Here is a 24527-nt window from a genome sequence, read left to right on the forward strand (position 1 = left end):
ATTCCTGCTGTTTTCTCAAAATCTTTTCTTCAGTTTATTCAATAAGCCAAGGTGGCATAATTTGGGATAGCACGTCCTGAACCACATCACACACTTGGAAGAACTCGTTTAATCTTTCCCGTTACACTGTGCATTCCACTAGGGCAGAAGCCTAGTTCTCAACCTTTGCACCTAGCACTGCGTGTCTTGCATGTACGGGGGTCTCAGTAAGTACTGGTCTCTAAGTGAAAATTTTCCATCAGGAATTCCAGTGCCTCCTTGGCCTCCAAATTTATTATTCTTTAATTCGCTAATACAGGAAACATTTATGTATGTAACTCGACCATGTTAACAGCATCTTGCTACATAGTGGGGCACGTTCATGGGCAAGTAAAATACACAACTTCTCTCGGCGCTGGAGAAAATTATTCAAATTGTATTCATCTTTCATTCCAATCACTCAATTAGGGCACGTCCCTTGTTGGCAGATTCGTAAGAAAAGTAACTGTTTTCCAGCGAGTGTCCTCAGGTGACCTGTCTAGACGTGCCCGGGAAAAACAGTCCAACACTCGCCTAACCCCCAAAGTAATGTCTGATGCGCGGGGCACGTGGCACCGCCCACGAAACGCGCAGAGGGGAGCGGTGCGTGCCGGCGGGGCGCCGGGCGCAGGCTCCGGTGGGCCGCGCTGCCCCGGGACCGCGGCGAGGGCCAGGCCGCCGGGTCCTCCGGCCGGCAGGGGGCGCGCGCGCCCCGGGCCCCGCGCCGCCCGCCCTGCCGCGCTCGCTTGCCGCCCGGCCGCACATGTGTTTCTGTTTTGTGTTGTAGCATTTGTTCTGGAAGCTCGTATTTACATTTTAAGTGTATCTGGTGAGTGGGCTGGAGCCCTCGTCTGGGCCGGGGAGAAAAAAAAGCCCTTCGGTTCGTCTTTTAGCCTCGCCTCTTCCTTTTTCTGTCCGGTTTCTCATTACTCTGAGCAGGTAGGGGCTGAAAATGAAATCGACAGCGATCAGTTTGCGGGGTCTGGGAAAGTTTGTTGGTTTTTTTTTTTCTCCTGTTTTTTTTTTAAAGAGGAGAAATGGTAAAAAAAAAAAAAAAATGGGGAAGGGGGATGGGGGAATTGAATGAATAAAAAGGGGAAGGAAGGCGGATCCACGTGGTTTAATCGGAGACAGACAGAGATCCCATTGTTCAAAATCAATAAAAAAAAAAAAAAAAAAGGGCAGACAGGGCTGAGGCGCGGGGACGCTGGGGAAGGTAGCGGCGGAGCCGGCCACTCGGCAGCTGGGATCGGGGGACCGGCCGAGCCGCACGCTCGGGGAGGGGCTGGGAGACAGGAGAGCACCATTAAAGTTATTATTTTTCGTGTCTGCGAGCAGGTGTTTGGGGCTGGGGGCCGGCTTTATTCGCGCCGCTCCTCACTTCTCCGCGGGGGACAGCCCCCCCCCCCCCCCCCGAGGGATTCGGCTCCTTAGGGCCGGAGGTCGGAACCCCCTGGCTGGAGCAGAATTGGGGATTCAGGCGGGCAGTGAAGAGAACTGCATTTGAGTGGGCTTGGGGAGGGGGTCGCGGAGACAAAAGCAGCAGGTGGGGCCGCCAGGGAGGGGTAAGCTCCTTCACCCCCCCAGGTGCCGAAAGGGGACCTCTGAAGTGCCCCGAAGCCTTCTGTAATGAAAACCTGGTGGACCAGAGACTCCCTTTTTCTCTCCCATTACTTTTTTGGGCACCGGGCTGCAATTAGGATGCGATGTGGGCAAAGCTAACTTGAAGATGAGCCTTGGGGGCCTCCCATTTATTTGTTCTTTCCTTCAGCGGATTGCAGTCGGAGACCTGGGCTCCCGTGCGGGATTCCCCGGAGGCGGCGCGATTTCCTCCGGGCTCGCCGCCTCTCCACCCGCCCCGTGGCCGCCACTTCGGGGCGGGCAGGGGAGGAAGTGGCGGCCGCGGGCTCGGCTGGCGCCCCTCCCCCCGCGCGCTTTATAACCCGTCCATTGTGCGTCGCTGCCCCGTGTCTCCTCCAGCGCGACCATGCCCAGGAAGAAGGCGGCGGCGGCCTGGGAGGAGCCGAGCTCGGGCAACGGCACGGCCCGTGCGGGGCCCAGGAAGCGCGGCGGCCCGGCCGGCAGGAAGCGCGAGCGGCCGGAGCGCTGCAGCAGCAGCAGCGGCGGGGGCAGCAGCGGCGACGAGGACGGCCTGGAGCTCGACGGGGCCCCCGGCGGGGGAAAGCGCGCGGCGCGGCCCGCGGCGACCAAGGCCGGCGGCGCGGCCGCGGTCATCACCGAGCCCGAGCACACCAAGGAGCGCGTCGTGAGTGCGGGGCCGAGCCGGGGGGCGGCGGGCGGGGGCCGCGGCGCGTCACCGCGCGTCCCGGCCGGGGGCGGCGGGGCCGGCGCAGGCCGCGGGCTGAATCATCGCAGCCGCCGCCGCCGCCGCGCAACAAAAGGGCGCGGGCCTGGGCCTACCCGACCGCGAGGCCGTTGGCCGTTGGGGCGCGCGCCCCGGGCCCGCGGGGGAGGGGCGGCCGGAGCCCGCCCGCGGGGGTCAGGGCCCCGCCCCCGGCGCCGCGCCCGCGGACGCCCTCCGCCTCCCCCGCGCGCCGGGAAGGGGACTTCTGCAAGTTGTCTCCGGCCGGAGGCGCGCGCGGGGCGCGGAGGAGCGCGCCCTCGGCCGTCCCCGGGCCCCCGCGGCCGCCGGGCAGCCCGGGTGCTGCGGGGGGGGTCCCGTCTGCGCGCCCGGGGCGCGGCGATCCTCGCCGGGGCTTTGAGGTTCCCGCCGCCTCGGCTCCGGCGCTCCGGGGGGGCGGGGCCTGATGGCCTCGGCGCATGCCCCGTGCGGCTCCGCGCGGTCTCGCGCCGCCGGGCCGGCGGGGGTGGCGGGCTGAGGGGCCCGGCGCGAGGGCGCATGCTCCGGAGAGCCCTCCCCCTCCCCGAGGTCGGGAACAGGTTCCCCCCCGACCCCCCCAGAGGTGTCTGAGCTTTGTTCGTCGCTTGTGGTCGTGGTCGGAGGGCCCGGGCGCTCCGTGTGGACTCTGCACAGGGTTCTCCCCCACCTCCCGTGGCCTGAATGGGCTTTAATTTGCTCGTTAGAGTTGAATCGTCCAATCTTAGTTAAGGTTGTGACCAGTCCATGTGCCTGCAAAACCTTGCAGAGCCAGAGATCTTAATCTGGTGTCAGGGGGACATGTGTTTAGGGAGAGGGCCAAAGCTTTCAGCAGATGCTCAGATAACTCCAAATAGTGCGAACTTGCACTTGGGGTATAGAGTCACGGTCTGGAGGGATCCTTTTCTCAGTCCCAACCAGCGTGCTTTTCCCCAGGGAAGCTCAGGCAGTATTTAAATGGTTAACAACCGTGCCCTTCTAGGTCCACTTTATAGGTGAGGAAATTGGGGCACAGAGTCTGAGGGCCTGACCCAAGATCACATGGAGCTAGATTTCCACTGGGCTCAGGGTTTTTTTCTCCTGATGTCATCCTTAACACCTCTGCAAGTTGTTAAGAGACGCTCTGTAAGTGCCGTCTCTTCGGAAGGGTCAGTGTTGGAAGGTGGAGGAGGGCGATGAAATGTGGCACCTCGGCTTGGGGACCAGCCCAGGCCAATGTGTTGAGAAAAGGAGCGCAAGGACAAGCATGACCCTCTGTGTGGGACTCTGGACATTTTCCCTCCAGCTCGGGGGGGGGGGGGGGGGGGGGAGCGGAAACGAAGGGCCAGCGCTTCCAGTGGAAACAGTAGGCGTTTCAGAGCAATGAGTTTAGTTATCCCGAAGTAGGGGATTCTTACCCTGCTGCTGAGACTGACCCCAGGAGGCAGTCATGGGGAGAGCATGTGCAGTGAGCTGGCCAGCACCCCGTCCTCGGCTCAGGGCACGCAAGAAACTGAGGGTCCGACGAGGGATACTCCTCAGTGCTTCATAGCTCAGCCTTTAAGTTCCTTTTAGCATCAGTTGGTCCAAGGTCAAGGCCAGGGCCAGGCTGCCCCCATTGCATTCCCAGTGCCTTGCCCTACGTGGGCACTGCCCCTCTCTTGGGTGTGTTCCTGGACTCCAGGGCAAGCACCTGGGAAGCAGTCCTGGGAATCCTGTCTGCTTCTGCAGGCCAGTGACCGTCCTCAGCTCATTTCAGAAACAGGCTTTTTACTGAGATTTTCACGAGCCTCGCTGCCTTCCAGGGCTTTTGGAAAGAGGTTTGCATGAGGGCAGCTGCCAGGAGTTGTCTGAAGCCATGCTGCCTTCAGTTAACAAAGCTGCAGATGTTGGGTTTGTGAAAGATAAACCCCAAATCCCAATATGGTTGAGGGACAGAGTCACCTTGAGGAGAAGCTGTGTGTATAAAACATTCTTAGCATTTCAGTCTCGGAAAATGCTCTCTCCGAGGACCTCAGGTTTCTCTGTGGCTGTGTCAGATGAGCATTCTCTGATCCTCCAGTGCCGGTGCAGCCTGAATTCCCTGGAACTTCACAACCCTGTAGGGAAAGTGAGCAGCCTTGGCCGACTCCTGGAAGACAGCTGAGTGTCGCCAGCTGTCCAGGTCTTTGTAGTTCGTCCAGCGTTGGGTTGCTCAGGTTTTGTGGACCCTGAGACAACTCTGCCTCATCTGAAAGGACCAGATAAATGCAGCTGAAAACTGAGCTTGGAGCCTGTTTCAGTTGATAGCCCACTAGGGAATTGCTGCTGGCCTTTCTCTGAATGGTCTTCCCTCTGCCGGGAGCGGCAGCTTTCTAAATGGATGTATGTTCACGGCTGACTCTAAGTCTTGTAAACACGCTTCTTGCACAAGGGCAGTAAACGTCGTGTTGGACCAGAAACCCCACTCTGTTGATTGAAGAAGTTCAGCACGTGTGTCTGCTGTGGCCGTTCTGCGGCCCACAAAATTTCACCCATCCTGGTGGGAGGCTGTTCTCCCAGCTTTTCTACCACGTGATCTATAGGCACTGGCAGCATGGCTGCTGATGGCAGCTAAAAACCAGTTTTGGCCCCACGGTGAAGGCCGGTTACACCTGCGCGGCCCGGGACCCTCTGGGGCTCACAGCCCTGGCGGCCGTGCTTGGGGTGCCCTGCATGGAGCCCTTCCACGTCTGGGGTCTCCCACGAGTGTGCAGGTTCAGCTCTGTGGCAAAGAGGGACCTGGGCTGTGATCTTTAAGGGATGTTAGAGGAGTTCCAGTCCTTACTTGAATTTTTTATTTCATGTCATGTGAAGGGAAGAATGGAATTAATAGAGAAATAAGGATAGGCAGCCTACAGCAAAGAGTTAGGTAGATAATACAACATTTCATGTGAATGTTGTATTAACCCTAACCATGAATGTTGTATTCATGGGCCATGAGGCCCATGGCAGTAAAAACCCAGACGTACCGCTCACCCTCCTTCCAGGACCACTGACACTGGGGAGACACAGCTGACCAGTTCACCAAGGATTCTCACAGAGCACCTTGTGTTCCCCCGAAGGCTTGGGGGTTTGTGTAGATGCTCAGCTGGCTCAGTGGCCGCTCATGCAGGTGCTGGCATCTCCAGGTCACGGGGGACACTTCTGCCCAGGGTGATGGCAGCTTGTTCTGGAGGACTGCGGGTCCTACAGCGGCTGCCAGAGCCCGTGGCCTGTTAGCGTCGAGCGGACCATGGTATGGAGCGGTTTACCGGTCTCTGCCCACCTAGGGGGTCATGGGCAATTCCGGTCTCCTCTCTCCACTGTTCTGGCCTGATAGCTCATTCCATGGTGCTTAGGTTCATCCCGAGTCTCTGCTGCCCCTCCACGTGGACCTGAGAAACAGTGGAGAGCAAGTTGGTAATGAAGGCAGAGACCCGGGGCTGCTCCATCCATGGGGAACTTGATGGTCCCCTGATGCTGTTGGTCTCCTGCAGTAGACCTGTAATGTTCCAGCCAGGCCTGCCAGTTAAACAAAGAAGGAGAGATAACCAGGGGAAACTCGGCTCCCGTTCAAGTAATCGGAGTCTGGCTGCTGTGGGGTGGACTACCCCAGCTAAGGTCATTCTCTGAATAATTGAAATGTGGCAGAGTTGCTCTGCAGCCCTGGCTGCTTCGTGGCCCTTTGCACACAGACGGCAGATGGACCGCCTGCCTCCAGCCCCTGCACGTGGCCAGGCCCGCGAGCATGATGGGATCGGGGTGGGGGGTGCCTGTGACATGAGGTTTAGGTCACAGAGTTCCCCAAGAAGTGGAATCCGGCCCCCCGCCCCCCAACTACACACATGCTGGGCTGCCAGGACGCCTTGCCAGGGCGGTCAGCGCATAGGGTTAGATGGCTGGACTTGCAGCTGTTTGGTTTGTTTCTTCTCAAAGCCTTCCAACAACACTTCTCTAAACTGAAGGAAAACCCCTTCTTTGCCTTTAACGCCCTGGGACGATGATGGCGTGGAGGATGAAAGCAGAACAGGAAGTAACTGCTCCCCTGGCCTGCGTGGAGCCAAGTGGAGACTCAGAAGTGATTCTGACAAGCGATTGGCCTTGATGAGTGTACCGGGCTGATCTCAGAGCGAATCCCACCTGGGACTGGACAGTAGCCTCTTGAAGTGGCACGTGCTCCCCCGACGGTGGGCGCCTGGCCCTCAGGACGGAGGTGTGCTGGCCCACAGCCCCTGGCTCTGGGCCAGGAGCGAGGACAGGCCCGCCCAGCCCACCCGCCCTTCCTCCCTGCAGTGGAGCCCTGGACCCAGGAGCGCCCAGGGAGGGTGGGGAGGGCGCCGGGCCCCAGGGCTGCAGGTGCACGTGTGGCCCGCTGCGCTCATGTTGGGAAGGTGCCGCCTCGGCCCCAAGGACAGTGGCTTTAACGCCTCCCTGCGTACCGTGGCAGGCCTCTTGCAGACACCTGGGTGGCGATCTGCAGAGCCGAGAGGGCGAATGTCATTTGGCTGCTTTTGCAGAATTTAGCCAAAGAGATCTTAAAGAGAAATCAAAGGATAACGCCGAGCCTGGGCTCGACTGGCGAGTTGCTGGGCGCTCACCAGTTTCCACTGGGAAGGCGATTGCTGCTGTGCAGGCCTCTGGGGACGAGCATTCATGCTGCATTATTGCCGTTGTCTTGTTGGCTGGTGCCGTTGGACAGGTGTGGGAAGTTAGAAGCAGCACTGCAAGCTAATTTTCTCCCCACTCTCTCTCTCTGTAGAAACTTGAAGGGTCTAAGTGCAAAGGGCAGCTTCTGATTTTTGGGGCAACCAACTGGGACTTGATTGGTCGAAAAGAAGTGCCTAAACAACAAGGTGAGAACCATGTCTAGAGCTGGAGGCGCTATCGCCGCCCGAGTGCTCCCCGCGTGCGTGTCCAGTGTGGTTCTGGTGTGCCTAAACAACAAGGTATGAACCGTGTCTAGAACTGGAATGCGCTATCACTGCCCGAGTGCTCCCCGTGTGCATCACCGCCGAGTGCTCCCCGCGTGCGTGTGTCCAGTGTGGTTCTGATGGCCGCTGCCAGGTAGGTGCTGTTTACAGAAGCGCTCAGAGAGGCCACGTGATTGGCCCAGGCCACACAGCCACTCTGTGATGGGACTGGGTTTGAACCCAGGTCTTCAGCAGGACTCTCACTTGGGCACAACTCTGGTTTTGATAATTCTGTTGAGATAAAAATATAAATGGTGGCCTCAAATAAGCATTGATACTTTTTTCCCGTTTTTCTTTCCATGTCACTTAGCTTCATTAAAACGGAGAGGCTGGTACTGTGGAATGTGAAAGTGTCCTCACCATGGGTCACGTGTCAAATGTCAAACTTGATAGACATTTCAGAAGAGTTCATGTTTCTTTGCAAACTGCCAAATGGTTGCAGGAATGGGTTTGACAGAATAAGGAACAATCTGGAGTTGGCAGAGTGGAAAGGTCCCAAGAAGTATCTTGGTCCCCAAATGGTTTTTGAAAGGTGGTGTCTTTCCTTGGGGTGAATACCAGCCCGTCCAAGAGGAGTGAGGCTGGCACTTTGCCATGTCTTATGGCTTCTTGATTTCACTTGGAAAGATGCCCGCAGCGCTTTCCAGCGCTGCCCAGTGAACCAGTATTTGCGCACTGACACTCCCTGGGGCCTCCGGGCAGGCGTTGGAGAGCATCTTAGTCCATGAGAGCAGCAGGCGGGGGCTTTGGTGACTCAGGGTCCAGCTGAGTTAGAAATGGGTGTGAGCCACTTCCCTGCTGGGGCCAGCACCCAGCCTTCAGGACCCAGCTGTCTGGTGGCTGGTGGCACCTGGCACCCCCGCCCCCCCCGGGGCATGGTAGCATCAGTCCCCCTGCCAGCTCCTGTGCAGGTGCTGCATTTTCTCGAAGCTGCTCTGTAAATAAGAGGCCTGAGTTTGCGACTAGAGACGCTCGGGGCCCTGAGCAGGAAGTAGATTCCAGAGGGGAGCCCTTGGCGGAGCAGGGCAGCCTCTGGTTTAGGAATAGCGCCTTGCTCGGCCTTGCTCCAAGAGTGCCTTTTTGTCTTCTCCCAGGCCTACCTTTGCTTCCCAGATGTTTCTCCCTCTGAATGAAACAAAGAAAATTTTTAAGTGTTTGCGTGTCTTTCGGCTGCCATGAACTTTCCAGTGGACATGAAGGGAAGGGAGGGGTAAATAGGTTTCCCACCTGTGCCAAACCTCAAGGGAAGGAGGGTCTCCCCGCCTGCCCCAGCCTCCCCCCAGCAAAGCGGCCTTCCCTCCAGAGCCCATCTGCCCTCGGGTACGCATCGCTGGGCCTCAGACAGGCAGCTGCTTCCTCCCTTTTCAAGACGGCACAGGGATGGCGTGCTCCACGACTCGGCCCCGGGCCCGGGCATTGGTGAGCTCCAGCCTGGCCCGCCTGCCTGGACCGCTGCAGTGCCTTTCATTGGGAGGCCCTGAGAACTCCTGCCTCTCACGAACTGATGACATCTTGGCCTCTGACATTTGTGGAGCTCAGCCAGAGAAGACACTGGCAAATCAGACCTTCTGTCAACCATGAGGGTCCGTTTAGGGCCGTTGGCTCGGCCGTGGTGCCCCCTGGCACTGTGTGTTGCCCACAGACATGGCACCAGCACTCATGCCACCATGAGGGGCAGCCCTCAGCACAGGCGTGAAGGCTGTCGTCTCTGATGTGCTTTTCCCAGGAAGTTGCTGGGTCTCCTCTCTCCTTCCAGCAGTAGAGCAGTGTTTTCAGGTGGAGAAGCCCAGGGGGTCCTGAGTCGTGCTGGAGAACTTCCCACTGTTGTGGGACCCTCCCCGTGTAACTCCCCTGGAGAAGGAAACGGCAACCCACTGCAGTATTTCTTTACTGGAAATTCCCATGGATAGGAGCCTGGTGGGCTGTAGCCCACAGGGTCACAGAGTCAGACTGAGCACACACACGCCACATGCTCTGAAAGTGAAAGCTGGTTGCGGTCGTGTCCGACTCCCAGCAGCTCCACGGACTGCAGCCTGCCCCGCCCCTCTGTCCACGGATTCCCCAGGATCGAGTAGGGGTGGGTTGCCCCGCGCCCAAGGCCCCGTGTGAGTGTATGAGAGGCCGGCCTGGTGCCCTCTGCTGGCGGGGCGCTCAGCGTGGGGACTGGCGGGGCGGTAGACAGACTCTCCTTGGAGCCAGGTGCATGATGGCCAAGTTGACCTTTCACTCAATTCCTGTCTCCAGGTCAGTCTGACACAGTTGGTTTGGCAGCAGCTAGAAGAAAATGGCAACCCACTCCAGTGTTCTTGCCTGGAGAATCCCAGGGATGGCGGAGCCTGGTGGGCTGCCGTCTATGGGGTCGCACAGAGTCGGACACAACTGAAGCGACTTAGCAGCAGCAGCAGTATTTCATGAAAGTCACCACGGGCCTAGAAACGAGCTCGCTTTTCTGTCTGAGCGCCTCTAGTTGAGAGCATTAGGCCAGAAGTTGGCCACACCCTGTCCACTAGTAAGGCGAAGTGGGGCTGTGAAAGGGACCTCGTGCCTGGAGCGGCACGTGGGGAACCCTCAGGGCAGGAAGCAGGGAGGTGAAGTAGGGTCAGTCCGTGGCTGGCGCGGAAGGGCCAAGCTGGAAGAGGCCTGTGGGCAGGGAGGGCCTCCCAGCGCAGGCTGCGGGGGCAGGTGGGGCCTTCGGGGGCCTCCCCACCCCCAGGAGGCGGCCAGGAGGGGAGGGAGACGCGGGTCTGCAAGCCCCGGGCTGCGGGAGGAGGGCGCTTGTCGGCAGCAGCGTCCCCGGCGAGTCGGGGCCAGAGACGCGAGCCATGTCCTGACAGCTGCCCTGGAGCCCCCGAGGGGGTATTGGAGGGAGAGGGGATGGCGACCCAAGGGTGGCTCTCCCATCAGTTGCGCTCTGGGGGTGTGTGATGCGCGGTCCTTTACTCCCCGCAGCTGCTTACCGCAACCTTGGTCAGAACCTGTGGGGGCCCCACAGGTATGGGTGCCTGTCGGGGGTCCGGGTGCGGACGGTGGTATCGGGGTCGTGTGCCGCCCACAGCCTCCTCATCACCACGGAAGGGAAGCTGTGGAGCTGGGGTAAGTACCCGGGGTCGCAGTAACTCACAGAGGGGGGTCGCCGGGGGGCTCGCGTCCTCCGTCCCCTGGGTGAAGACCCTCAGCTGCCCCCGCTCCTGCGTGTCCTCTTCCCGACGCCCAGCCAGCCTGCCCCCAGAGCACGCCGCTGGTCTCTGCCCTCCTGCCCCCGCTTTCTCGGAATCCTCTTCTTTAAGCAGCCCTCTCCTGAACGTTCTGCCTGAACCTGCAGCTTTCTGAGATCGAGGGGCCTAGAACTGAATCCTATTTTAGGCTTGCGGTCCCCCCCAGCACCCAGCACAGGATGACGTAGACCTCTGTTCCTGCCACTTTAAATGCCACCAGCTTTTACATCCGCCACGCGGTGACACAGCCCGAGTCTCTGCTGGGCTGTTCCGCAGTTTCTTATTCCGTTTGCCCAGAGAGTTGAGTTAACTCTCCCGAAGTCATCTGCTATCACTGCTCCTGGACTCCCTGGCCTGGGTGCGGGGGGAGCTGTCCCTGTCTCTTCTCCTCCCTCTCATTTCAGGGTCCCCTGCAGGGGGCTTCCGTGCCAAGTGCCAGATCCCTCTTGCAGATCCTTCGTGCAGGCTCTGGCTGAGGCTCTGTCTCCTCCACGCCCTCTGCTGGCTCTGGGACTCTTCTTTCCGCGGGGGGTGTTGGCATTGATCCTCACCCTTTGTTTCTGGCCCTTTGGCTAGCTTTGAGTCCATATGACTGCATTTTTATTTTGGGCTGTTTGAACCATTTTTTGCAATTTCATGAGCGGCTGTACCAAAGTCCAAATACATTAACATCTGTTGTCTTCCCTGCACTCTGCTAATTTTGTGATTCTGTTGAAAAAAAGCTAAGCAGCGTGTCTGGCCCAAATTTAAACTTTGTAGTTTCTTGGTGACACAGTGGCACCGCATGATTGCCATTCTCTCCTGGGGGCACCGAGGTCTGTCTCCCCCCTAGCGCCCTCTCCCGGGGGGGCACCGAGGTCTCTCTCCCCAGCGCCCTCCTCCTGCTCACTGTCCCCAGCGCTGGGTGCAGCCTTATGTGTCGGGGTCCCCAACGTCAGGTGTCTTTATTTCTCATCTTTCTGCTGAATTTCACTCATGTGGTGTTTCTGAAAATGTCCCCTTTCTTGACCCTGTGGGCAGAGAATGATTGGAAAGGCTGTGCATCTGACCTGGCCCCAGAACCCAGCGGTGTCCCATGAGCAGACTTGTCACTGCGGGGCGGGGCGGGGCTGGGGGGACGAGCTACAGGGGGTGTCCCGAGTCCACGGTGAGGCCCGGGAAGGTCCCGGGCCCAGTCCAGCGCCCGGGAGCATTGGTGCAGGGCCCCGGAACTCATGGGGTCTGCACGTGCTGGCCACCCGGGCCCCTCGTGTTTGCCGAGGAATTGTGCCCCGGCGTGTTCCTGCCTTTCAGTGAACTTGGGCAGTTTCCACTTGACCTGGTGTCCCTCTGCCCTCCTGGAGCCCGTGATCAGAGCCCAAGGATGGTTTTCCTCTTGTAGTGGCAGCCAGTCACCCCTTCTTAAGCCCCGTCCAGGCCAGTTGGGGCTCGCCTTTGTGGCTTTCCTCGCTCTCTTTCATGACTGCAAGGTCAGAGTTCATTGTTGGGAAAGGATATGGAAACCTCCCACGGTTTCCAAATTGCCTGGCTTTCTGGCCCCATAAAATCTCCCAAAATGTTTATTTACAAGTGTGGTTCTTAGAGAGACCTGGGAGAGGCCCACCAAGCTGTTTAGATTTGGAACTACTGTGACCTGAATTGAAAACTTAGGGAAGGTGAAGGGCAGGCCAGCCTTCTGGTCCACCCAGCCCTCCCTGTTCCCTTGGAGCTGAAAGGCTCTGTTAGGGGGTGGGTGTGGGTGTTGTGCTCAGTCATGGGTGACTTTGTGACCCCAGGGGCTGTAGCCCGCCAGGTTCTTCTGTCCATGGGATTTTAAAGGCAAGAATACTGGAGTGGGTTGCTATGCCCTCCTCCAGGGAATCTTCCCGACCCAGGGATCAATCCTGCGTCTCCTGAATTAGCAGGCGGATTCTTTACCACTGTGCCACCTGGGAAGCCCTGGGGGGCTGTGCAATGCAGGGGGCCGGGCAGGGCCCAGCCTCCTGGAGCCTTCCTGCCCCGATTCCATCCAGCACAGCCAGCCAGGGGTGGAGGTGGGCCCGTGTCCAGGAGAGCCTGTGTTCAGAGCTCTGTGTTCTGGCCTTGGGCCATCCATCGCTGGGGTTCACATGGCTAAGGGTCCTGTGCAGGCTGACCGGCAGGAGGTGGGGTTGGAGAGGAGAGCAGTGCAGGGTCTATGGTAGACGCCCGGAGCACTGCGGGAGTCAGACTCCTGCAAGGCAGGTGTTGCTGTCTTAAAATACCTTGGAGTGGAGCGGATGAAGGGCTTGGCGTCTGGCAGGAACGGGGAGAAGTGAGAGCTGTGAGTTTCCATGAGCTTGTCTGCCCGTGTGTGACGTCCTGGCTGAACCTGCTTTATATCATTTCCCTGGAGGACAGAGCTGACGAAAATGCCAGGATGGGTCCTAGCCCTGCCCCAGAAAAGAGGGTCAGAGCAGGTGAGGTGGCGGCTGCCCGCAGAGGCGACTCTAGGGGCAGCTCTGCACATCTTACCTGGTCACCCAACCCCACCCGGCAGCCTCGAAAGGCTGGCATCGCCTGCAGAGCCGGGCTTGCTGTCACCCGGCTCTCGGCTGTGGGTTTGGAGGGCGCCTTTTGGGAGACCCCGACTCGCCCTGCAGCTGCTCTGGCTGCCCTGTCTCCTCCTTCCCACTGTATCTGTCCTGCTCCTGACCCACAGGGCGAAATGAGAAGGGGCAGCTGGGCCATGGCGACACCAAGAGAGTTGAAGCCCCCAGACTCGTCGAGGGGCTCAGCCACGAGGTGATCGTGTCTGCGGCGTGTGGGAGGAACCACACCTTGGCCTTGACGGGTAAGGAAGGGCCACTTCCCTCCAAATGGGGTCAGAGGCCAAATAGTCCAGCTGGGTTGGGGGTGGCGCTGCCCCCTTGACTCACTGTCACGATCATAAGGATGCCCAGGGAGCCTGGTGGGCAGCTTCTCAAGGCATCATGAGCCACACCCACGGGTGTCAGTGGCCAAGGCTATGGGAGGGTCTGTGCCGGGCAGTGGTTCTGCTCTGAGGTGTCCACCCCACCCCCTTGTGGAAAATTGTCTCACTTGCATTCTTCCTGGCAAAGGAGCTGTTTTTCTGATTTTAGAGTCTTTGATTCTCAGTCTCGTTCAGGGTCCTCAGCATTGTTTCCCCTTTGCTAACGATGTCGTTCTCTCCTTCCAGAAACAGGCTCCGTGTTTGCCTTTGGAGAGAACAAGATGGGGCAGCTGGGCCTCGGCAACCAGACGGACGCCGTACCCAGCCCCGCACAGGTGCCGCCTGCGCCCCGCCTTCAGGGCCTTTGCTTCTCTTTGTTTCGGGGGTGGGTTTTATAGGGGGAGATCAGGCATCTCTCCCCCTTGTTTGAGTTGCTGGCTCCTTTCTAAAAGCAAGGTCTCGATGCTTTTGAGTGGATCGGGTTTAATAGACAGCCACAGTTGAAGAACGTCCTAGAAACAGTTTTTTATTCTGACTGGAAATAATTTGTTCCAGGGGCCTGTTTGAAGCCTGTTCTGCTCTGCAGTGAGAATTGTTCCATGGATGTGATTTGTCTTTGTCTGAAAATACTTTTGAGTTTTGACCTCATAACAAGTGACTTGCCAGGTGCTCAGCACACAAATAGGTTAGGTCATCTCTTGTTCCTGAAAAACTCTGGAGTCAGCTGGGGGCTGGGATTTATACCTAAATATTGAACTTCTGCCATAAGGCGGCAGGAGGCTTGTTAGTGTCTTTGAGGGGAGGGACTTGGACGTCTTAGTCTTAAAAAGAGACCTTGGACAAACACACCTGTCGTTTGGAGGATTTTTGAAATGTTGTTTTGTCAGCCATTTGCTCTGCAGTGGGATGAGACGGTTTCAGAGTGAGCCGGGCCGGGTCAGAGCCCGAGGCTCGGCGCCCCCTCCCCGTCTCCTCGCCTTTTCCCACGGTCTCCTGCAGAGCTGACACCGCTCGCCCCCCAGTTCCTCCAGTCCTGCTTCCCCAGGCTGATTAGTTTGCAATAGAGAGTCTTAAGCGCTTTCTCAGATTTGTGTCCAAACCCCATGTTAAATTAGTCAGGGCCTTTGCTGTCTTCTACTTCCTAATTTCAAACCATTACATTTCCTATTCACACTTTCGATTAAGGCTAATTAGCAAGCAGCTTTGACGGTAGTAAAGAAGAGTGTAAACCAGTTCATTTTACTGGTCAGTAGTAATGCTTATGAAAGCTTTTCTTTTTAGTCGCCTGACATCCGAGGTAGTGACTGGAGGGAAATTTGTGGACTAAATGTGATTATAGTTTCTGTTTTCTTGTACCCTCTTGCCCACACCCCCAGTCAGTTGAATTCAGCGTTGACTGGGCACTAGAAGGTGTGAGGCACAATGTTAGACATTTTGAGGGTTATGGAGACCCAGCGACATGGTTTGCCTATCTGTGAGCGGATTCTGTACGGGGTGGTGTTTCTTTACATGTGTGCAAAGGCTTTGCCTTCAGCATTGTGGCATTGTGGAGTCCATTAGAAATCCTTAGTAGCCTAGTAATTGTTTCACACCAACCTGTGGAGACTATCGATCTTTAAAAAAAAATATGTCTGAAAGTCTGCTGTCTTTTCTTTTCAGATAATGTACAACGGCCAGCCAATTACCAAGATGGCCTGTGGGGCTGAATTCAGTATGATAATGGACTGCAAAGGAAACCTCTATTCCTTTGGGTGCCCTGAATATGGTCAGCTGGGTATGCAAGCACATTTTTAAAAAGCTCTGTCATATAACTGTATGTTTAGAACCAGCAGTCAGCGCGGGGCTGCACACGCATGGTAGAAATGTGGGTAACTGATTGCAGATAATGGCCCTGACCCATTAAGTGGATGTTCCGTTTGTGCAGCGGCATGCGTAACTCACGGGCTGCGCAGTCTGACACGGACTTGCCTTAATGAAAGTCAGGGCATGAGTCTGTCCAAGGATTTTTTTCTCATTTGGGAATTCATTTTTGTATAAAAGAATTTCAAGGTTTTGTTTTTCTTTGCCTTATCAATTTTTAATCAAACCTCTGTTCATTCATTTTCATGTTTAAAGATTTGCCTTTATCAAAAGTGAGGAATTATACAAGAGTAAGGTTGTTTTGAGCACCCTGGCCTGGCCACTGTTTCAGGTATACGGAAGAGCCAAAGTCATTTGAAAGTAGGATTCCCTTCCGGATTTTCAGCCCTAAACAGAAGGGATGAAGCTGACTTAGGTTCCACTAAGTAGGAAAGTCCAACGCAGAAGGAGCCTGCAGGAGCTCAGAAGGAGCCTGCAGGAGCGCAGCGCTGCGGCTTCGCTCCCCCGCCTCCCGGCCCCGCGCGCGCCCCCTGCCGGCCGCGCGGCCCGCGCGCAGCCTCCGCGCCCGGCCGGCCGGGGCTGCCGGGCTCCGCGTCCCCGGGCGCGCGGGTGCGAGGCGGCATAAATAGACTCGGAACAGCGCCTTTGTGAAACTAAATATACCTTAGTCAGAAGTGAGAGAGCAGGAACAGCCCCGTGCACACGCCTCTTGGTTGCCAGGGAGTTGCCAGAGCCTGCCGGAGAAACCGTCTCCATGGCCGTGGGTGCCGGTGCTGGCCGGCGAGGCGGCGGAAGGGAGCCTCCGGGGCCTCCCTGCCTCCGGGGCCGCCGCGTGGCTCCGCGGGGCCGCCCGCTCTTAGGGCGGCCGGCGGGCAGGTGCTCCCCCAGGGACGTGAGGCGCCCGCCCCCGCTGCGGCGCGGCTGCCTGCACTCCCGGGCTTGGTGCCCTCGCTGAAGGGGCTCTGCGGGACTGGCCTCGTTTGTGTCTGGAGCCCGTTGGTCCTAACTCCCCAGCTTGCTGGAGAACCAGCCCTCAGGCCTGTTGTCTGAACCCACGGTGGTCTCGGGGACTTAGAGCTTGAGTGGTGCGCTGTGCACGCGCCCCCACGACAGACTTTCTGGGTCAGCGTAGCAGAGACCACAGCGTGCCTGGTTCTGACCGCCACGCTAGTATGTGGGGTCGCTGGGGACGGGTTGGCCTTTCTGGCCCGTGGAGGCCCCGGAGGCCCCGGCGTGGGCACGGAGCAGACCAGCCTGTGCCTATGAGAGCCTCCCGCGTGTCTGGCCCCAGCCCAGCCTTAGCCACGCAGACAGAGGGGTTTTCACAAAACTCCCTGTTAGGGACCGTGGCCTTGGGTGTTTCTTATTCTGATTTCTCTTCGTTTTTTAAAGTAACTGCTTTCAACCCACAATATCAATTCCATGCCCTGGACATGCCTCAGATAGGAGGATGCTACCTTGGCTGACCAAAGTCCCCAGGAGGCCCAGCTAGACTGGACAGGTGCCCTGCTCTGGTCCCTGCTGACCGATGGCTCCCTCTGTGGTCACTGCAGGACACAACTCGGACGGCAAGTTCATTGCCCGGGCCCAGCGGATAGAGTATGACTGCGAGCTAGTGCCCCGGCGCGTGGCCATCTTCATCGAGAAGACAAAAGACGGCCAGATCTTGCCCGTCCCGAATGTGGTGGTGCGGGACGTGGCCTGCGGCGCTAACCACACGGTAAGGCTTCAGTGCTTCTCACCTCGGTGGAGACCCTAGGCTTTGCAAAGCAAATGACAGCCCCTGGCCGCCTGGAGGGCGCACACCCTCAGATGTCTGCGGGCATCATTTTCACCTGCCAGCTTCTGCATGGCGTCCACAGACAGGGCTGAGTGGACTGACTTTGGCTTGGGGTCAAACCCTTCAAACAGAAGGGTTTTCTGTTTCTTTGTTTTGTCTTCTGTCTTTCCAGGTTGATGGTATCTCAGGGTGTTGAATGGGTTCAGTCATTGAGGGTGTTTCCTTAAAGGTCAATTCAGATCAAGGCGATGAGACTTTTGTATGTGCGTCTTTTTATCTCAGTTGCCTGCCTGTTGTTTTGCCTGCAAATGGCTGAGTGTCAGACTTGGGGCTCATCTTCCTTGTCCTGCTGAGAGTTGAGAGACGGGTCAGTCTCCTGTATATGGCAGCTGGCTGTGTGACCTCAGGACTGGGCGGTTTCAGTCCCTTCACGTCCAGCGCTGCTTCTCTCACAGTGTAGTCAGAAGAAGCGGATCTTACGCCTCTGACCTCAAATCATGTTTATGGGCTCTACATTTACATGATCCAAACACCAGACGTCAAGGAGACGGGAGAGAGGAAGACGGGTTTTAATTGCAGTGTGGCTGGGTGATCGCGGTGTGCTTGTTCATGCTTTCCAGCAGAGGGGTCATACGTGTTCCGTGTTCTTTTCCATGTACCTCCCCATTAGGGTTTGTTACAGGACACCGGATGTAGTTCCCGCACTGCAGCAGGACCTTTCTGGCTGTCTCCGTGGTGTGTGTCTGCTAACCCAGACTGGGGATTTACTCCCCCCCACTTCCCCTGTGGTCGCCATGAGTGTGCTCTCTTGGTCTGTCAGTCCGCTTCTGTTTCATAAATAAGCTCGTTTTCGTTGTGTTCTGGACCAGTGACGCCCTGTGGCCTTTCTCTTTCTGACTCGGTCTCACTTCCTGTGATGGCGTCCAGGCCCCTCCAGTCGCTGCGGACGACAGTCGTGTTTTGATGGCTGAGTCGTAGTCCGTAGTGTTTGTATCCTTTTTTTTCCCCAGAAGAGGAATTGGTGTTTTAATTTAAAAATTTTTTTAACTTATTTAATCTTACACTGAAGTGTAGCCGGTTAACAGTGTTCTGTTCATCTCAGGAGCATTCTCCCCTAAACTCCCCTCCCGTCCAGGCTGCCACGTAAACACCTCGTTTACCCGTTCAGCTTCCGTGTTACCCGTTCAGCTTCCGTGTCTTGCCTGCTGTAAGGAATGTACAGTGAACACTGGGGCGCGTGTGAAGATGGGTTTAAATTGTCGACCTGTCACCAGGCGCACTGCGCCTGCGGCCAGGTGGACGTCAGCTGTGTGATGTGAGCCTGCCTGAAGGAGGACGCGAGGTGGGCAGGGCTCGTCCTCCGGGCTCTGTCTGCAGTTGAGTCAGGGCTGAAAGAGGAAGTGGAGTGCGGCGGCCTGCTCTAGAGACATCACTGAAATGGGGAAAGGGGAAGGCTTACACCTTGAATAGCCATGTCTTAGGATTGGCCGAGGAAGCGGCAGGCATCCTGGCTGTGCCCCCTGCTGCTGGCGGGCCCCTCCCCCGTCCGAGGCAGGCAGGGGTCGCCTCGCTGTGTCTGCCCTGGGCCCTCAGCTGCGGCCGCAGTCTGGCAGAGCATCAGCCCCCTGCACGTCCCATCCCAGCGCTGTGCTTTCTCCCTCCTGCAGCTGGTCCTGGACTCCCAGAAGCGGGTCTTCTCTTGGGGCTTCGGAGGCTACGGCCGGCTGGGCCACGCCGAGCAGAAGGACGAGATGGTCCCCCGACTGGTGAAGCTGTTCGACTTCCCGGGGCGTGGGGCGTCCCAGATCTACGCTGGCTACACCTGCTCCTTCGCCGTCAGTGAAGTAGGTCAGTGATTCCTTGTCTGGGCCTTGGGAGGAAGGCGTCCAGAGTCCCGGTTTCCCTGCCTGGCTGCGTGCTCCACTGGGGAGACCAGTGGCCGTGGCCTCTGCCGTGTTTGAGACCAGGGACCTGATTTCATCAACCGCCCAGGCTCTTTGGCCAGAGCTCTCTGTGGTCCCTCATGCCTCGTGGGTCCCCTTCCTCTCCTCCTCTCCTTTGATGCTGCTGAGATGAGGAGTCACTCAGCACCTGAGATGACGCTGACAGTCGGCGTGCTTGTCTTTCCCAGGTGGTCTGTTTTTCTGGGGGGCCACCAACACGTCCCGGGAGTCCACCATGTACCCGAAGGCCGTGCAGGACCTCTGTGGCTGGAGAATCCGGAGCCTAGCTTGTGGGTACGTGACCGTATCTCCCGTAAGCGGGACATCTGCCCCAGCCCTGGGCATGTTGGACACACCCAGGAGGTGCCCTGTCCCTAGAGGGCTCCACTCTTCCATTGGGGTGTCAGGTGCCCCGAATTCCAGAGTCTGGAGGGGAGGGACTCTGCTCAGAGCAAGGGGTGTTGGGAGGTCCTCGGACAGGTGACTCCCTTTCCTGCCACTGCAGAAAGTCACTGAGGGTTTCACTTTTCAAAGATGATGCGCGCTATCCATGTTGCAGGTTCAAAACCCTATTTACTTAGGACATTTTAAGTTACTGTGATACAGTGGGACTGAGAAAGTGATTTTAAATCGGTGGTTTTCTATTTGTTTTGAGGGCACTTGTTGAGCTATGTAGCACTTCTCGGGGAGGAGTTGGGTGATGTCCGTCACCTGCCAGGTTTGGAGGAGGTGGCTCTGTGGTGGTTGGGTTGGTGTGGCTATAATCTGAAACCTGTGGCCAGGTTCCTGTCCAGCAGGTTCCACCCCTTTGGAATGAGCTCTTCATCCTGGTTTGGGGTGTCTTCCTTTTCCCAGTGTGTTTGTTGCTCTGAAAGTGACCTCCTGCCCCAAGGGCCCGAGGACTAAGAGTGGGCATGACGGGGGAGATGGGGGCCCGTGTTTCCGGGCGCTGAGGGCTTCTGTCTGGGTCTGCTCCAGACAGTGGGCTTCAGGAGGCGCCCCCTGGCCCCGTGCTGTGCTGGTGCCAGCTGGGTTTATGCTGGTAGGTTCGTGCCCTGCGGGGAGCCCACGAAAGCGCCTGGGGCTGCTGGGTGATGGGGTGCGGGGCTGGACTGCTGGACACCGGGCTGACGGCTGCGCCCGTTTGCAGGAAGAGCAGCATCATCGTAGCTGCGGACGAGAGCACGATCAGCTGGGGCCCCTCGCCGACCTTCGGGGAGCTGGTAAGCTGGCCCCTGCCTGGTGGGCAGAGCCCCACTTGGGCTCCTGAGCCGCCTCCTGAAAATGCGCAGAAAGGAGGCGTGTGCGTGTGTGGGTCCGTGTCCCTGTAGCATGTAGGTCTGCAGTGTCGCTTCAGCTTTCAAAGATCAGATGCTTTTTTGAAAGTCCTTTCTGGCCACATTGTTAGTGGAAACTGGGAAGTTCCAGGTCCTGTTTCCCCTCACATTGTGTAAACGGTACTTGTGGGTACTTGTGGGATGACGCGATAGGAGAGAGGCTGGTTGCTCTTCGCTCTCCCCAGGAGGGTTTCAAGCTACAGGATCAGCGTGTCCTCTTAAACCGTGGGCCCAGCGGTGACCATGTATCCAGTCTTCCTGGTTTCCAGCCTCTGAGGTCATTTGGGGACATTGTTCCCTCATTTTTCCCAATAAGTTTGTCTGTGTTCCTGCTTTTAACCTCAGTTACTGGACTGATTAACCTTCCCCACACACTTGGTCTTCTCACCCAGAGCTTCTGGGCGTGATGAGTTCCTAACTTTCAACGTCTTCATCAAGAACAGCTGGGCTGGGGCTCACCCTGACGCCTGCCTGTCGTCGTTGTGGTTTGATCATCAGCCTGGCTCTTGTGTTTCCTGCTGGGAACGAGGCCTGTTTCTTGTCCCCCTGCCATGGGTGTGGGGCAATGGGGTGCTTCTCGACCCCTGTGCCGTCTCCAGGGCCGGTGGCCTTGAACATGCTGGAACCTTAAAAGCGATGAGAACCTGGCCCAGTCTTTACGGGCCGTTCTTAGAGATGTCCCTAGCATCTGTTAGAAATAGACTCTGAGTATCGATTTGGAGACTTGGAGGGAACAAGGTGGACTTGGGGGGCAGCCTCTTAGAGTTCAGGAGCCCGTGTGGCCCTTGGCTGGTGGCAGAGGAAGCTGGCCCTCTGTGGGGGCCCTTGTTGGAGCTGGGCTGGAAGGCCTTCACACCATAGCAGGTATTCTGCGCCCCGCCCCCCCCCCTGCTCCCCCATCCCCAGGCCCGGGCTGCCCCTCTGTCCCATGTCCTGGAGTCCCTGCTGATCGTGGACACAGGTGGGGAAGGGGACAGCCAGCACGTGTGGCCTAGGAGCCCCGAGGGCCGAGGCCGCCTTTCCCCGGGCTCGCCGTGCTGCCATGTGGAGACTCTCCCCAGAAGGCAGCAGAACCCTACAGCTCACGTGTTTAGCACCTCGGTCCTGGGGTTAGGACAGGGCACCTGCTGGCGCCTGGGGGTGCCCGTTGCTGCCCAGGCCTGGCCTTGGGTCTGAGACGGCGGGGCTCAGCCACAGAGGCCCTGGGTCCGTGGGAGGCCCAGGCAGGCTGCCTTGGTGCCCACTTTCCGGCTGGTGTTCATGAGCATCCCTCTCTTCGCCTCACCAGGGCTACGGGGACCACAAGCCAAAGTCTTCCACGGCAGCTCAGGAGGTGAAGACGCTCGACGGCATCTTCACAGAGCAAGTGAGTGGGGAGCCCTGGGGAGCAGGGAGAGAAGGTGGCCCGGGCCGCGCTCGTCTGCTTTTGCCTGCCGCTCGCTGCCTGGTCTCACCTGCCGTGTCCCTGTGCACCACTCTGGGGCTTTCTGGTGGGCGACCAGGCTGGCACGGAGGCGAGCCGCACTCACCTGAGGGCCACCGGCCATGCCCAGCACAGCCAGTCCGCTCCAGTGTGGGCGCCTGCTCCTGTCTGCATCTCGCCTTGCCCCAAGGCTGTGGGGCAGGTGGTGGGGTGAGGCCCCTGCGGGCGCCAGCCCTTGTCACTGAGACGCGAGGGGCTTGTCCTTCCCACGAGGCAGGGCTGTGGTTCAGAGCGGCAGAGGGAGCTGCTGGCCTCTGCCGGCCGTCGGTGTCCAGGCCTGCTGGGGGCCCAGACGGTCGGGGGCGGTCTCACCGACACTGGGGATCCTCAGTCGGGGCCTTTTTGAGCTTTCCAAGGTGGTTCCGCTTTGACCTCTGTGCTGACCCCTGGCCAGCCTAGCTTCCCAGTGTCCCACGGTCAGCCTTGAGCTTGTCAACCCCAAACTCAGTGCCTGGCTGATGCGCCCTTGCCCACCCGGTGCCCGTGTCCCCTAGGTGGCCATGGGTTACTCACACTCCTTGGTGATTGCAAGAGACGAAAGCGAGGCGGAGAAGGAGAAGATCAGGAAACTGCCAGAGTACAACCCCCGGACCCTCTGACGCCCCGGAGCCCCCGCTCCACACCTCTCGCGGCAGCTGGCATGTCCACTTGCACTGGGACGGGAAGTCAAGCGAGGAATTTCAGAAGCAAAAGTTGACCGAAGGTGCATTTCTGTTAAGACTCCCTGAGGCTCCGTTTTATAAGTGATTCAACGCCAACTACCTTTTCTGTATGCTTTCCAAAGTGGGTTTTTTTTTCCCCTCCTTAATGTTTAATTAAAATATTTGCTCATAGTTGACTTACCATTCCTACGAAAGAGGCAGAAACTTTGAGCAATCTAGGCTTTTTTTTTTAGGTCCCCCCTCCCGCACCCTGTACACTTCTCAAAAACACGCCTTTCCATTGTGGTGAGCATTGTGAGCCCAGCGGGTGCCGCCTGGGACAGGTCTCCACGTGCTCAGAAAACACGTCAGCCGTGGGGGCGGCAGCAGTGTTCCCGTGGTCCCTGCGTGCTCGGCAGCACCCGGCCCGCCGCCTTCCTGCTTTTCCTTCTAGGCCGGTCGGCCGCGTGCGCTCTGCTCTTCCCCCGGCTGCCTGTAAGCCCGTTGCCTTTTGGCTGTGACATTAATAGAACCTGCCGTTTCCCCCCTGGTGGGGGCTCGTGGGTCTGTGTTTAGCCATTTATATCTACTTTAGCTGTCAGAGAAGTCCAAGTGAAAACCAGGTGATCATGGAACCAGTGGGGACTTGAGGGTGGACAGACGTGGTTCCAGAGCCGGGGTCGCCTTGCCAGCGCCTGCCGTCGGAGGCTGACCAGCAGGACAGTGCGTTCTGGAGTCCCCGCGGAGGAGGCTCATCCTCTGTGTCCCGGCCTTTATCGCCTTCGTGTTTCTGTCTTTATCCCGAGCCCCTGGCTGGATCCTGCTGGAACAGCCCAGTCTGTTTACGAGGCCCGGGTTCCTGCTCCACGAACCCAACTCTCTAGTCACATTTGCTTGGCTGTGCTACCAAATAGTTGGGATCGTGGAAGAAGTCCCCTTCCCCGAGTCAGCGCAGAGGCTGCGACCGGCTCCCCGCAAGTGCCCTGCGCACCAGCACGTCCCTGGCGCTGCCTGAGTTACGAGGTGCCTTTCCTGGAACCCTCCTCTTGCTCGGACCCGAGAGAGGGGCGGCCGTGGCCAGGTTCTTGGTTTCGAGAGAGCCTGGACTGGTTTGGGTGCTTTAAAATAGCCGTTTAGGTCAGTGGTGCTTGTGGGGAGACGGGAGAGAGGTGCAGTGTGAGATTGGGTGGAAGGGAAAGTTCAATATTGGTCTTTTTTATTATTTTTTTTTGCTTTGCTGTTGTTACCATTTCTGTCTCGATGTTAAAATGCCAAAAATGACTAGTCGTTGCTTTTGCTCTTCTCTTCCCTCCCGCCGCATCGCTCCTGACGGTGGCTCCCTCCACGGGCATGTGGCAGCACCCGTCCTGGCCAGTCTCGAGGCCTCGCGGCAGGAGGCCGGCCTGCACCTTTGCTAAGGTTTAGTCTGACTTCACGCTCGTCTCTGCTGTCTGTGCTTATAGTCCAGGGAAGAAGCTTCTGCAACTCCAGAGCTTCTGCTAAACTAACCTGATTTGTCCAAATCACCCTCTAACCACCACCTCTGACTCAAGCCTCCCCGCGTAGAGCCCCTGTTTCCCCCGACAGAGCTCTTCCTGAAGCGGGCCTGGCGCCCGCGCTCCTGGACCGTGTGCGGCTCCCTGGGGCTGTGCGCCCACCCGGGTCCTGGCCCCTTGCCGGGGCTGGAGCAGGAAAGGGACGTCCCCTCCACGTGAGGCTGCCCCGTTCTCTCCCAGTCACTGCTTGGAGCTCAGAATTGTAAAATGAACTTCCTAACCGGGAAAACCCTTTAGAACAGGGAAGTGGGAGACAGCTTGGCCCAGGGAGGGGGTGCGGCTCAGGAAGGCGACGACGCGGAGCCTGGGCGTGAGGGGAGCCCAGGAGGAGGAGGAGGTCCGGCTGAGGTGCCTGGTTTAGTGCTGTGACTGTCTTTTTTATATATATATTTCTCGGAGTAAACATTTTAAATAAACGGCATCATTGTTTGCTCTGTTTCGGCTTCTGCATCTCTTTTTTAGTGGAACAAGGGAA

The 24527-nt window shown here is 58.0% G+C and overlaps 1 protein-coding gene across 3 annotated transcripts; it reads left to right on the top strand.

Annotated features, from left to right (window-relative positions):
- The first annotated feature begins 740 nt into the window (after positions 1 to 740).
- On the top strand, positions 741 to 24488 carry RCC2 (regulator of chromosome condensation 2). Of its 3 annotated transcripts, none has more exons than XM_044938218.2 (13): positions 741 to 847; positions 1999 to 2284; positions 7095 to 7188; positions 10255 to 10398; positions 13201 to 13332; positions 13699 to 13787; positions 15112 to 15226; positions 16866 to 17032; positions 18760 to 18940; positions 19224 to 19329; positions 20186 to 20258; positions 21661 to 21738; positions 22350 to 24488. In XM_044938218.2, exons 2-13 carry the CDS (start codon positions 2006 to 2008, stop codon positions 22452 to 22454), a joined length of 1563 nt encoding a protein of 520 aa, XP_044794153.1. In that variant the 5' UTR covers positions 741 to 847; positions 1999 to 2005; the 3' UTR covers positions 22455 to 24488. The 3 variants fall into 3 exon arrangements, with proteins under 3 accessions (XP_044794153.1, XP_025134640.1, XP_025134639.1); XM_025278854.3 differs by having other exon boundaries at positions 793 to 957; XM_025278855.3 differs by lacking the exon at positions 10255 to 10398 and having other exon boundaries at positions 791 to 957.
- The last annotated feature ends 39 nt before the right edge of the window (positions 24489 to 24527 follow it).

This window comes from Bubalus bubalis, chromosome 2 (assembly GCF_019923935.1).
Source record: "Bubalus bubalis isolate 160015118507 breed Murrah chromosome 2, NDDB_SH_1, whole genome shotgun sequence".
NCBI lineage: Eukaryota > Metazoa > Chordata > Mammalia > Artiodactyla > Bovidae > Bubalus > Bubalus bubalis.

Excerpts from the sequence above, each read along its gene's own strand:
- RCC2 (XM_044938218.2), top strand. The coding sequence starts at position 2,006 with ATGCCCAGGAAGAAGGCGGCGGCGGCCTGGGAGGAGCCGAGCTCGGGC. Across the intron at positions 10,399-13,200 it reads AGGGAAGCTGTGGAGCTGGG|GGCGAAATGAGAAGGGGCAG; the intron begins GTAAGTACCCGG and ends CCTGACCCACAG. Across the intron at positions 18,941-19,223 it reads CTTCGCCGTCAGTGAAGTAG|GTGGTCTGTTTTTCTGGGGG; the intron begins GTCAGTGATTCC and ends TGTCTTTCCCAG.